This window comes from Muntiacus reevesi, chromosome 8 (genome assembly GCF_963930625.1).
Source record: "Muntiacus reevesi chromosome 8, mMunRee1.1, whole genome shotgun sequence".
In the NCBI taxonomy this organism is placed as follows: Eukaryota; Metazoa; Chordata; class Mammalia; order Artiodactyla; family Cervidae; genus Muntiacus; species Muntiacus reevesi.
In genome coordinates this window covers 16,953,714-16,966,835 of record NC_089256.1, presented here as the reverse complement: position 1 = coordinate 16,966,835, position 13,122 = coordinate 16,953,714, and the positions used below count along the sequence as shown (strand labels likewise).

At 38.1% G+C, this 13,122-nt stretch overlaps 1 protein-coding gene across 2 annotated transcripts in view; it reads right to left on the bottom strand.

Moving 5' to 3' along the window:
* Positions 1 to 2,293: 2,293 nt before the first annotated feature.
* ACAD11 (acyl-CoA dehydrogenase family member 11) overlaps positions 2,294 to 13,122 on the bottom strand; it is a 100,133-nt gene continuing 89,304 nt past the window's right edge. The window contains exons 18-20 of one of the 2 annotated variants that reach the window (XM_065942350.1): positions 7,869 to 7,985; positions 4,676 to 4,785; positions 2,294 to 3,572 (exon numbers count right to left, since the gene is read on the bottom strand). In XM_065942350.1, coding sequence (XP_065798422.1) covers positions 3,458 to 3,572; positions 4,676 to 4,785; positions 7,869 to 7,985 — 342 coding nt within the window. In that variant the 3' untranslated portion in view covers positions 2,294 to 3,457. The remainder of the gene's footprint in view (positions 3,573 to 4,675; positions 4,786 to 7,868; positions 7,986 to 13,122) is intronic. The other variant, XM_065942351.1, reaches the window with a different exon arrangement.

Genomic DNA, 13,122 nt, shown 5'->3' with positions numbered 1-13,122 from the left:
GACAGACTTTATTTTCTTGGGCTCCAAAATCACTGGGGATGGTGACTGCAGCCATGAAATTAAAAGACGCCTACTCCTTGGAAGAAAAGCTATGACAAACCTAGACAGTGTGTTAAAAAGCAGATGTTACTTTGCCAACAAAGGTCTGTATAGTCAAATCTATGGTTTTTCTGGCATGGATGTGAGTTGGACAATAAGGAAGTCTGAGCAGTGAAGAACTGATGTTTTCAAGCTGTGGTGCTGGAGAAGACTCTTGAGAGTTCCTTGGACGGCAAGGTCAAACTAGTCAATCCTAAACGAAATCAACCCTGAATATTCATTGGAAGGACTGATGCTGAAGCTGAAACTTCAATATTTGGCCACCTGATGGGAAAGCCGTCTCACTGGAAAGGACCCTGATGCTGGGAAAGATTGAAGGCAGGAGGAGAAGGGGACGGCAGAGGATGAAATGGTTGCTTGGCGTCACTGACTCAGTGGACATGAGTTCAAGCAAACTCTGGAGATAGTGAAGGACAGGGAAGCCTAGTGTGCTGCAGTCCATGAGGTTGCATAGAGTCGTACATGACTGAGCAACTGAACAACACAGGCCTATGAAATGCAAGTAGACCAGAGTTGTGGGGAGAGCTGGGGAGACATGGACCTGAGGGAAGCCTTGTAAACAGGCTTATGAGAAATTCAGCTCCTCCATGATCAACCGAACTTTCTCTTGTGTGTTCTCAAAGGTTAAACTATCAACTCCTGGAGATCCTTACCTGGCTACTCCCTGGACAAGTCATGCCTTTTGTGGCCACTTTTGTGTAAGGCCTTATGGTGACGTCCAGTTGGGCAGCCACTGCCCCTCCTTCCCTGCTGCTGCCCACTAACAGGTGAGCTCTCCCTTTCTTCCTACCTTCCTGTGTGAGGTTACCTGAAGGGCGACTTCTGATTTTAAACCTGTGAGGGTTCAAGTGACTGGCAAACCTGGCTGACTGTCCTGGGTGGACTGCTCAGAGCGACTTGCAGTGACAGCCTGAGGAGACCCTGGAAATGGACCTGCCACTGCCATGTTTACAGTCAGCCATTCACTCGCTGTGATTAAGGGAAAGGGCCCTTGGTCTTACTTTATTCTTTGTTGACTGGAATTTTTCCTTTCAACAATCTTTACTATGTTTTTTTAATATGATTTTATCTGAATAAATTAAAGGTGAGAGAGGTGAATATGGATCACATGGGGAGAGGACAGCTGCGTATATGACAGACAGACAAAAACAGATCAATTGAAATAAGTCAACCACCAATTCAGCCAGTTTTTCTCAAGGAGGAAAAAATTATCAAAAAATTACAATTACCAGATACAACTTTTAATTCTAATTGGTCAGAAACAATCTTGATTTCTTCTAAGTTGCAATTTTTAAAACTAGTAATAAGACTGAATAGCTTGGGTTATAAGATTTTATCCACCTAAAAAGGGATGCCTTATAGAAGGCTTTATTGTTGTTCACAAGTATCAAAGTATTTTTATACAGCTTCAGTGATTATCACACAAGCCCTCAGTAGATAAGGGTCCTCTAAGTTTTTTTCTTTTTTATTTTTATTAGTTGGAGGCTAATTACTTCACATTTCAGTGGGTTTTGTCATACATTGATATGAATCAGCCATAGAGTTACACGTATTCCCCATCCCGATCCCCCCTCGCACCTCCCTCTCCACCCGATTCCTCTGGGTCCTCCCAGTGCACCAGGCCCGAGCACTTGTCTCATGCATCCCACCTGGGCTGGTGATCTGTTTCACCATAGATAATATACATGCTGTTCTTTTGAAACATCCCACCCTCACCTTCTCCCACAGAGTTCAAAAGTCTGTTCTGTACTTCTGTGTCTCTTTTTCTGTTTTGCATATAGGGTTATCATTACCATCTTTCTAAATTCCATATATATGTGTTAGTATGCTGTAATGTTCTTTATCTTTCTGGCTTACTTCACTCTGTATAATGGTCTAAGTTTGAAAGTTAATCCCAACATACAGAAGGAAATACAAGATACCACAAGGTTAAGGCTCAAAGGCAAATGTTTACAAAGCCCACATGACACACAAGACTCAGAACCCAGGTCTTTGTCAAATGCCAGGTACCCACCCCCACTCCAAGAAAACATTTAAATAATGTTTGAAATAATTTATGCACATCAGTAAATTCATGTACAGTTTTAAAGCTTTTTGAATTCAAAATACTTTCATTTGAAAATTTTAAAAATTTGTCAGAAACTATTCTAATGGTATCCATAGAAGCTAAAAATGTAACAAGAAACAGGCATAATTAATTTAAAATATATATTTTATTTAATTCAGTATATCTAAAATATTAACATTTCAACATGTAATCAATATTTAAAATGTATTAATGAAACATTTATTTTTTTTATACCAAGTCTTCAAAATCTGGTTTATATTTTTTACTTTCTTAATTTGGGTGCTAAATTTTCATTCAAAATACTTGCATTTAGACTTCAAAAAATTTACATTTGCCAAAGACAATTCACATACCCAAGTTATTCTGAGCATACTTAAAAGTTTTCCAGTAACTGAGTTGAGAATCTAAATTAATTAAAATTTTTAGAAATCAGAAATTCAGTTCCTAAGTTATGCTGACCACATAATTCAGGTGTTCAAGATTCACAAGTGGTCCAGGGCTGTAGTTCTGACAGGACTGATTTAACACGCCACAAGGATGTTGGCTTAGGGTATTGTTTTTAACAAAATGGTGTTCAGAGCATATTGTTTTTAATCTCCTCTCAAAACTATATAATTTTCTTGTAGGTTAAAACATCCATTGTTCACGTCAACATTTTATACATAATTGAAATTTTTCTTAATTTTATTTTCTTATAAGATGCCATGTCTTCTAGTAAACTTTAAACCAGAATCAGATTTTATGGATAAGTGCTTCCTGCTGAATTATGAAGAGACTTATAACAATATAAACTCTAAAATGACCCAATCAGTCATGCCTCCTTCAATGCAAACAATACCACACAGTGTTAAACCAACCCCTAAAACCAATAACCAAAAGGAGATCCCACTATATTTTTACAAAGTAGAGATTAAATATTTCTTTAATATTTATTTAAATGGAACAATTCCTGAAAGTAAAAAAGTAAAAATATTTTTATGCTTATGATTTAGTTCTCCAATCTACTTCATGATTTCTTTACAAGTAGCGTGTTTAAAAACTAAATGCTTTATACGTTTAGGTGTTAGACTGAATGACAACAGCTATAAAATTTCCTTTTTCACATAAACCCTTGAGATTATAAAATTTCAAGTGTGATCCTTGAAATGACAAAGACCTTTGATTAAAACAGATGCTCAAATTTTTACCAAAGTGGGTGACTAATCCTGTGCTCAAGCTGTTGCGAAAGTGGAAAAATACTCAAATGCTGGCACTGATGAAGTGTGTATCAAGGTGAGGTGGTGTCACCTCCTATATCTTGGCCCTCAGGCTTTGGGCTTGGTCCCTCAGCTCCATTTTTGCAACTGCTGAGAGGTGGACTTCATCAGGCCCATCTGCTATGCGCAAAGTCCGCACTAGGGCATACCTGCAGAAACATAAAGAGCAGAATGGCAGGACTTATCACAGAGAAACCTGATGCTTCAACAGTCACTCTGACTCTAAGCTAAGATTATTAGTGTTTGAAATCTCACCAAGGCAGTGATTAGAAAAATTGCACAGGGAAAAACAAGAAAAGTAAGCCCAAGGGCTTGTGAAATGTCATTTTAAAGTCCTCACTTTGGGAGTGGAAACTTAAATGGCATGGTGCAGTGGGCTTAATCTCATTCTTGGTTTGCTGTAGGTACTAGAAATTGCTAGGAGACATCTTAGGTAAGACACAGGCCATGAAGAATATATAACTTTTATATAATATAAATATATAGTACTATATATTCAGTTCTTATTAAAAATTGATGGGGGAAAAACTGATGGGGCACCAGATTCTTATCTCCAGTGTGACAGAGAAGGTGGTATCATGTCCGGTGGTGAGTGTACCTTCTTGATCTCAGCACTCACCATGTGGACATGATGTGTTGGCTGGCAGGAACGGCCGCAGTCTGGCCACAGCTATGGGTGTGGGTGGTAAAGCGTCCTAAGTGCCTACCTAAGCCTGGCTCTGGGCCCCTCTTTGATCAGCTCTGCGCCTGTCCTCCTTCCTATTCCAGGGTGAACCCTCATGAGTTATTTACAGTCCAGGAACCCTCAGTGCATCCTCTCAGGGTAAAAGTGAACACAATTGAGTGAAATGACAATTGTAATCATAAAACTATTTATTGGTACAGAGATCTATTGTAAAGTACCTATATTACCTCAGTTAGTTTTCAAATATGCTTAAAGTAAGTTAGTTATTTTTATTTTCTTGTAAATGATATCAAAGCATCTGCAGATATTTAACCCCAACCCCATTAAATGTAGATGGTGATTAGATGACATGTTAGCTAATGGTAAAGAAACTACCTGCCAATACAGCAGACATAAGGCACGTGGGTTGGATCCCTGGGTTGGGAAGATCCCCTGAAGGAGGGCATGGCAACCCACTCTGGTACTCTTGCCTGGAGAATCTCATTGACAGAGGAGCCTGGTGGGCTACCATCCATAGGGTTGCAAAGAGTCGGACACGACTGAAACTCCTTAGCACACAGCACTCACATCTTAGCCAGAGGGTAATCCTGGGAAATACCCGCACCTCCACACACTTGGATGGCCCGGTCAATAATTTTGCAGACAGCACGGGGGGCAGCCACTTTAATCATTGCAATCTACATAAACAAGATGTAAGAAGAATGTTCTTAGACAATATGTGTGACAGAATTTTATCTAATCTGTATTTTCTTTGTGAAAAGAAACAAAAGAACTTTTCCACAAACACTCACCACTAAAACAGGATCTTTGATGAAAACCAACAAAGATCTGCTAATGCAGCCATATTTCAGTCAACATAGACCTTCTGGAAAGAAATAACTCATCCAAATTACGTTCTATTAACTTATTTATAACTTGCCTTGCCTTGTTTGCAGAAGGATTTCAGGCAGGTGATAAATGATACTCATGTTAGGGATCATAAAGAGGTAAAGAGTCTTCACTAATCATTTTCCCTTAGCAGTGTCATTGATTTTTTTAAATTAATTTATTTTTTATTGAAGGATAATTGCTTTACAGAATTTTGCTGTTTTCTGTCAAACCTCAACATGAATCAGCCATAGGTGTACATATATCCCCTCCCTTTTGAAACTCCCTCCCATTTCCCTCCCCAACCCACCCTTCTAGGTTGATACAGAGCCCCACACCTGTGTGAGTTTCCTGAGCCAGACAGCAAATTCCCCTTGGTTATCTATTTTACACATGGTAATGTAGTTTCCATGTTACTCTTTCCATACATCTCACTCTTTCCTCCCCTCTCCCCATGTCCATAAGTCTGTTCTCTATGTCTGTTTCTCCATTGTTGCCCTATAAATAAATTCTTCAGTACCATTTTTCTAGATTCCATATATATGTATTAGAATATGGTATTTATCTTTGTCTTTCTGATACACTCCACTCTGTTTAATAGGTTCTAGGTTCATCTACCTCATTAGAACTGACTCAAATGTGTTCCTTTTTATGGCTGAGTAATATTCCACTGTGTATATATACCACAACTTCTTTATCCATTCATCTGTCGATGGACATCTAGGTTGTTTCCATGTTCTAGCTATTGTAAATGGTGCTGTTTTTATTGTAAATAGTGCCATACACAAAGATAAATTCAAAATGGATTAAGACCTAAATGTAAGACCAGAAACTATAAAACTCTTAGAGGAAAACATAGCTACAACACTCGATGACATAAATCAAAGCAAGATCCTCTATGACTCACCTCCTAGAGTAATGGAAATAAAAACAAAAGTCTACAAGCAATAAATGCTGGAGAGGGTGTGGAGAAAAGGGAACTCTCTTACACTGTTGGTGGGAATGCAAACTAGTATAGCCACTATGGAGAACAGTGTGGAGATTCCTTAAAAAACTGGAAATAGAACTGCCACATGACCCAGCAATCCCGCTCCTGGGCATATACACTGAGGAAACCAGATCTGAAAGAGACACGTGTACCCCAATGTTCATTGCAGAACTGTTTATAATAGCCAGGACATGGAAGCAACCTAGATGCCCATCAGCAGATGAATGGATAAGAAAGCTGTGGTACATATACACCATGGAATATTACTCAGTCATTAAAAAGAATACATTTGAATCAGTTCTAATGAGATGGATGAAACTGGAGCCCATTATACAGAGTGAAGTAAGCCAGAAAGATAAACACCAATACAGTATAGTAATGCATATATATGGAATTTAGAAAGATGGTAATGATAACCCTATATGCAAGACAGAAGAAGAGACACAGATGCATAGAACAGACTTTTGGACTCTGTGGGAGAAGGCGAGGGTGGGATGATCTGAGAGAACAGCATCAAAACATGTATATTATCAAGTGTGAAACAGATCACCAGCCCAGGTTGGATGCATGAGACAAGTGCTCAGAGCTGGTGCACTGGGACGACCCAGAGGGATGGGATGGGGAGGGAGGTGGGAGGGGGGGTTCAGGATGGGGAACACATGTAAATCCATGGCTGATTCATGTCAGTGTATGGCAAAAACCACTACAATATTATAAAGTAATTAGCCTCCAACTAATAAAAATAAATGGAAGAAAATAAATAAAAAATAAAATGACTCTGTAAAACAAAACAAACAAAAAAAAGTAAACAAGTGGGACCTGATTAAACTTAAAAGCTTTTGCACAGTAAAGGGAACTATAAGCAAGGTGAAAAGACAACCCTCAGAATAGAAGAAAACAATAGCAAATGAAACAATGGACAAGGGATTAATTTCCAAAATATGCAAGCAGATCATACAACTCAATACCAGAAAAACAAACAACCCAATCAAAAAGTGGGAAAAAGATCTAAACAGATATTTCTCCAAAGAAGACATACAGATGACTAACAAACACATGAAAAGATGCTCAATATTGCTCATTATTAGAATAATGCAAATCAAAACTACAATGAGATATCACCTCACACTGGTCAGAATGGCCCTCATCAAAAAGTCTACAAACAATAAATGCTGAAGAGAGTGTGGAGAAAAGGGAACACTCTTGCACTGTTGGTGAGAATGTTAATTGATACAGCCACTATGGAAGATGGTATGGAGATTCTTTAAAAAACTAGGAATAAAACCAGCAATATGACCCAGCAATCCCACTCCTAGGCATATACCCTGAGGAAACCAAAATTGAAAGAGATACATGTATCCCACTGTTCATTGCAGCACTATTTACAATAGCTAGAACATGGAAGTGTCATTGATTTTATAGTTATTAAATAATTATGTTCTTATTCCAAATAAGTCAGAAACATAAGAAGGCAGAGGACAAGAAGGACTTTCTATGAAACATTTCTATGTGGCAGCATAGTGCTCTGCATTCTACATCAACTTGGTTATTCTTCATTGGAACTCTAGGTCATAGGCAGATTAGTTAGATACTTTGCTCAAGGTCAAGAGGTTGGCAAAAGGTGACATACCGGGTACAATTCCAAGTCTGCATAAAGTCTAGTATTTTCCTATCTTCTGTTGCTGCATCTTGAGAAAGCTGAAGATAGTCTTCATCCTGAAAATGATTCCCTAAAGCAGCCCAGTGAAAGTAAGACTGGCAAATGACATACATTTATAATCTTTAAACCAAAATCAAATGGAAGCTTCCAATATTCTGAGTGCCCTCCAGTCACCATGATACCTGGAATGCACAAAGTGTGGGAGAAACGTATGACTTGGCAGATGGTGGTCCAAAGGTCCTCACCTCTTTCTTAGCACCAGCGCTACCCAGAGTATCAATGCTGTGGGCAGTTTTCAAGGTCAACAAGCGGATCTTCTCAATGGCAATTCGGCTTTCAGCAATCCAGTGAGCTATCACCTCCTGGAGGGGAACAAAGGGCAGCAGAAGAGGGAGGAGATAAGCTGGTGTCTGAGGTCCACATATAACACATGAAAACATCCTATTCTATATATTAATATTTTTAAATGGAAGACTTAGTTTGATATAACCACCCAGCCACATACATAGTATATAGTATGGCTGCAGGTAACATTGGAAGATTTTAGAAAAAAAAATTTATTTGCTCATAAAAATAATTTATTTTGGATATTCTGGTGTCTAAAGTGAAGACAGCCAAACTGAGCAATTGTCTTGTTACCAAGATTCTCCATACTGGCTATTTTGAATGCTAACTGCATAGTCCCAATGAAACTTGTTAAGTGTAAGGTGGTGGATCTGCTTATAGACAGTCTACATAATTCCCAAGACAATTTCAGTGTGCGAATGGTCCTGCAGTCCTTTGTTGTATTATTACTATTATTTATTTAGTAAACATGAACTTTTTCTTTGGTGAACAGCTCTATGATTTTTAATACATTCATAGGCTGGTATAACCACAATCAAGATATAAAACAGTTTCATCTTCCCCTCAAAACTCCCTCATGCTGCCCTTTAATAGCCCTACCTCTAACCTGTAGAAACCACTGAATGGTTCTCAGTTATTATGTTGCTGTTGTTGAGTTGTGTCCAACTCTTTGCAATCCCATGGAATGCAGTATGCAGTCCACTGAGTTCTCATGTCCATTGAACTAATGATGCCATCCAATAATCTCATCCTCTGTCACCCCCTTCTCCTGCTCTCAATCTTTCCCAGCATCAGAGTCTTTTCTAATGAGTCAGATCTTCTCATCAGGTGGCCAAAGTATTGGAGCTTTAGCTTCAGCGTCAGTCCTTCCAATGAATTTTCAGGGTTGACTTCCTTTAGGATTGACTGGTCTGATCTTGCTGTCCAAGGGACTCAAGAGTCTTCTCCAACACCATAGTTCAAAAGCATCAATTCTTCAGCTCTCAGCCTTCTTTATGGTCCAACTCTCACATCTGTACATGACTACAGGAAAAACCACAGCTTTGATTATATTGACCTTTGTCGGCAAAGTGATGTCTCTGCTTTTTAATATGCTGTCTGGGTTTGTCAGTTATTATACTATTGCCTTTTTCCGAAGGTCATATAAATGGGATTCTTTGCTATGTGTTCTTTAGAGGCCAGCTTCCTTCCTTCACTCAGCATAATTCATTTGAATTTCATCCAAATTGTTCTGTTTATCAACTGTCCATTCCTTTTTTATCAGTGAGTGGTATTCCACTGCAGGGATGTACCACAATTTGTTTATCCATTCGACTGCTGAAGGACATTTGGGCTGTTTTCAATTTTTGGTGATTATTAAAGAGCGTCTGTAAATATCTGTATATGAGTTTTTGTGTGAACATACCTTTTCATTTTTAAAAGCAAATACCAGGAGTGGAGTTGTTAGGTCGTGTGGTAAATACTTATAAACTGTCAACATTTTCCAGAGTGACTATGCCACTTTACATTCCCACCAGCAGTATATGAGAGTTCCAGTTATCAGCACTAGGTATAGTGAGTATTTTTAAGATTTAGCCATTTTCACAATGTGGAGAGATATCTCATGGTGGTTTTATTTTTTTTTTATTTTTATTTTTTTAATATTATTTTATTAGTTGGAGGCCAATCACTTTACAACATTTCAGTGGGTTTTGTCATACATTGACATGAATCAGCCATATAGTTACACGTATTCCCCATCCCGATCCCCCCTCCCACCTCCCTCCCCACCCGACTCCTCAGGGTCCTCCCAGTGCACCAGGCCCGAGCACCTGACTCATGTATCCCACCTGGGCTGGTGGTCCGTTTCACCATAGATAATATACATGCTGTTCTTTCAAAACATCCCACCCTCACGTTCTCCCCCAGAGTTCAAAAGTCTGTTCTGTACTTCTGTGTCTCTTTTTCTGTTTTGCATATAGGGTTATCGCCACCATCTATCTAAATTCCGTATATATGTGTTAGTATACTGTAATGTTCTTTATCTTTCTGGCTTACTTCACTCTGTATAATGGGCTCCAGTTTCATCCATCTCATTAGAACTGATTCAAATGAATTCTTTTTAACGGCTGAGTAATATTCCATGGTGTATATGTACCACAGCTTCCTTATCCATTCATCTGCTGATGGGCATCTGGGTTGCTTCCATGTCCTGGCTATTATAAACAGTGCTGCAATGAACATTGGGGTGCACGTGTCTCTTTCAGATCTGGATTCCTCAGTGTGTATGCCTAGAAGTGGTATTGCTGGGTCATATGGCAGTTCTATTTCCAGTTTTTTAAGAAATCTCCACACTGTTTTCCATAGTGGCTGTACTAGTTTGCATTCCCACCAACAGTGTAAGAGGGTTCCCTTTTCTCCACACCCTCTCCAGCATTTATTGCTTGTAGACTTTTGGATAGCAGCCATCCTGACTGGCGTGTAATGGTACCTCATTGTGGTTTTGATTTGCATTTCTCTGATGATGAGTGATGTTGAGCATCTTTTCATGTGTTTGTTAGCCATCTGTATGTCTTCTTTGGAGAAATGTCTGTTTAGTTCTTTGGCCCATTTTTTGATTGGGTCGTTTATTTTTCTGGAATTGAGCTTCAGGAGTTGCTTGTATATTTTTGAGATTAATCCTTTGTCTGTTTCCTCATTTGTTATTATTTTCTCCCAATCTGAGGGCTGTCTTTTCACCTTACTTACAGTTTCCTTTGTTGTGCAAAAGCTTTTAATTTTCATTAGGTCCCATTTGTTTATTTTTGCTTTTATTTCCAATATTCTGGGAGGTGGGTCATAGAAGATCTTGCTGTGATTTATGTCGGAGAGTGTTTTGCCTATGTTCTCCTCTAGGAGTTTTATAGTTTCTGGTCTTACATTTAGATCTTTAATCCATTTTGAGTTTATTTTTGTGTATGGTGTTAGAAAGTGTTCTAGTTTCATTCTTTTACAAGTGGTTGACCAGTTTTCCCAGCACCACTTGTTAAAGAGATTGTCTTTTTTCCATTGTATATCCTTGCCTCCTTTGTCAAAGATGAGGTGTCCATATGTTTGTGGATTTATCTCTGGGCTTTCTATTCTATTCCATTGATCTATATTTCTGTCTTTGTGCCAGTACCATACTGTCTTGATGACTGTGGCTTTGTAGTAGAGTCTGAAGTCAGGCAGGTTGATTCCTCCAGTTCCATTCTTCTTTCTCAAGATTACTTTGGCTATTCGAGGTTTTTTGTATTTCCATACAAATTGTGAAATTATTTGTTCTAGTTCTGTGAAAAATACCGTTGGTAACTTGATAGGGATTGCATTGAATCTATAGATTGCTTTGGGTAGAATAGCCATTTTGATAATATTGATTCTTCCAATCCATGAGCACGGTATGTTTCTCCATCTGTTTGTGTCCTCTTTGATTTCTTTCATCAGTGTTTTATAGTTTTCTATGTATAGGTCTTTTGTTTCTTTAGGTAGATATACTCCTAAGTATTTTATTCTTTTTGTTGCAATGGTGAATGGTATTGTTTCCTTAATTCCTCTTTCTGTTTTTTCATTGTTAGTGTATAGGAATGCAAGGGATTTCTGTGTGTTAATTTTATATCCTGCAGAACTACAGGCCAATATCACTGATGAACATAGATGCAAAAATCCTTAACAAAATTCTAGCAAACAGAATCCAACAACATATTAAAAAAATCATACACCATGACCAAGTGGGCTTTATCCCAGGAATGCAAGGATTCTTTAATATCCGCAAATCAATCAACGTAATACACCACATTAACAAATTGAAAGATAAAAACCATATGATTATCTCAATAGATGCAGAGAAAGCCTTTGACAAAATTCAACACTCATTTATGATTAAAACTCTCCAGAAAGCAGGAATAGAAGGAACATACCTCAACATAATAAAAGCTATATATGACAAACCCACAGCAAGCATCACCCTCAATGGTGAAAAATTGAAAGCATTTCCTCTGAAATCAGGAACAAGACAAGGATGCCCACTCTCACCACTACTATTCAACATAGTGTTGGAAGTTTTGGCCACAGCAATCAGAGCAGAAAAAGACATAAAAGGAATCCATATAGGAAAAGAAGAAGTGAAACTCTCGCTGTTTGCAGATGACATGATCCTCTACATAGAAAACCCTAAAGACTCTTCCAGAAAATTATTAGAGCTAATCAATGAATATAGTAAAGTTGCAGGATATAAAATCATGGTGGTTTTAATTTGTATTTCCCCAGTTGCTGATGTGTTTGTTTGCCATCTATACATTTTGTATTTCTCTGTATTTATTTAGGCTTCTTTCATTACTTTTATAATTTTTAGCATATAGTTAGCATACATATTTTGTTATATGTGTACCTATTTCCTTTCTTAGTCTATTGTAAAATGGTGCTTAAAGAATTTCAGCTTCCAAATGTTCACTGCTAGCTAGTGGTAAAGAACCCACCGGCCAATGCAGGAGCTACAGGAGATGTGGATTCAATCCCTGGGTCGGGAAGTTCTCCTGGAGGAAGGCAATGGCAATCCACTCCAGTATTCTTAACTATGGACAGAGGAGTCTGGTGGGTCACAGTCTATAGAGTCGTAAAGAGTTAGACATGACTGAAGTGACTTAGCATGCAGTATATAGAAATAAAATTAATTTTACATGTTGATATAATTCTGAGACTTTGCTAAACTCACTTATTTTTAGTTCTGGGAGGTACTGTTGTTTTGTTTGGTAGATTCCTAAGGATATACACAATCATGTTGTCTGAAAGAGGCACAGTTTTTTTTATTTTTTCCCCCAACTAGGCACTTTCTTTTTCTTGTCTCATTGCAATGGCTAAGACTTCCTCTATGATGATAAAGAGCAATGGTGAGAGTAAACATCCTTTGTTCTCAGTTTTGGGAAGGAAAACACTCAGTCTTTCATTATTAAGTATGATGTTAGCTATAGAATTTTTAGATGGTCTGAATCAGGTTAAATAAATTCCTTTCTATCTCTAGTATATCTTGAATAGATGCTGATATTTTGTCAATTGCCTTTTTGCATCAATTGATATGATCATGTGGTTTTTCTTTTTAGTCAGTTAAATGGTAGATTACAATGAATAATTTTCTTAATGACTGACATACGAATATGAATC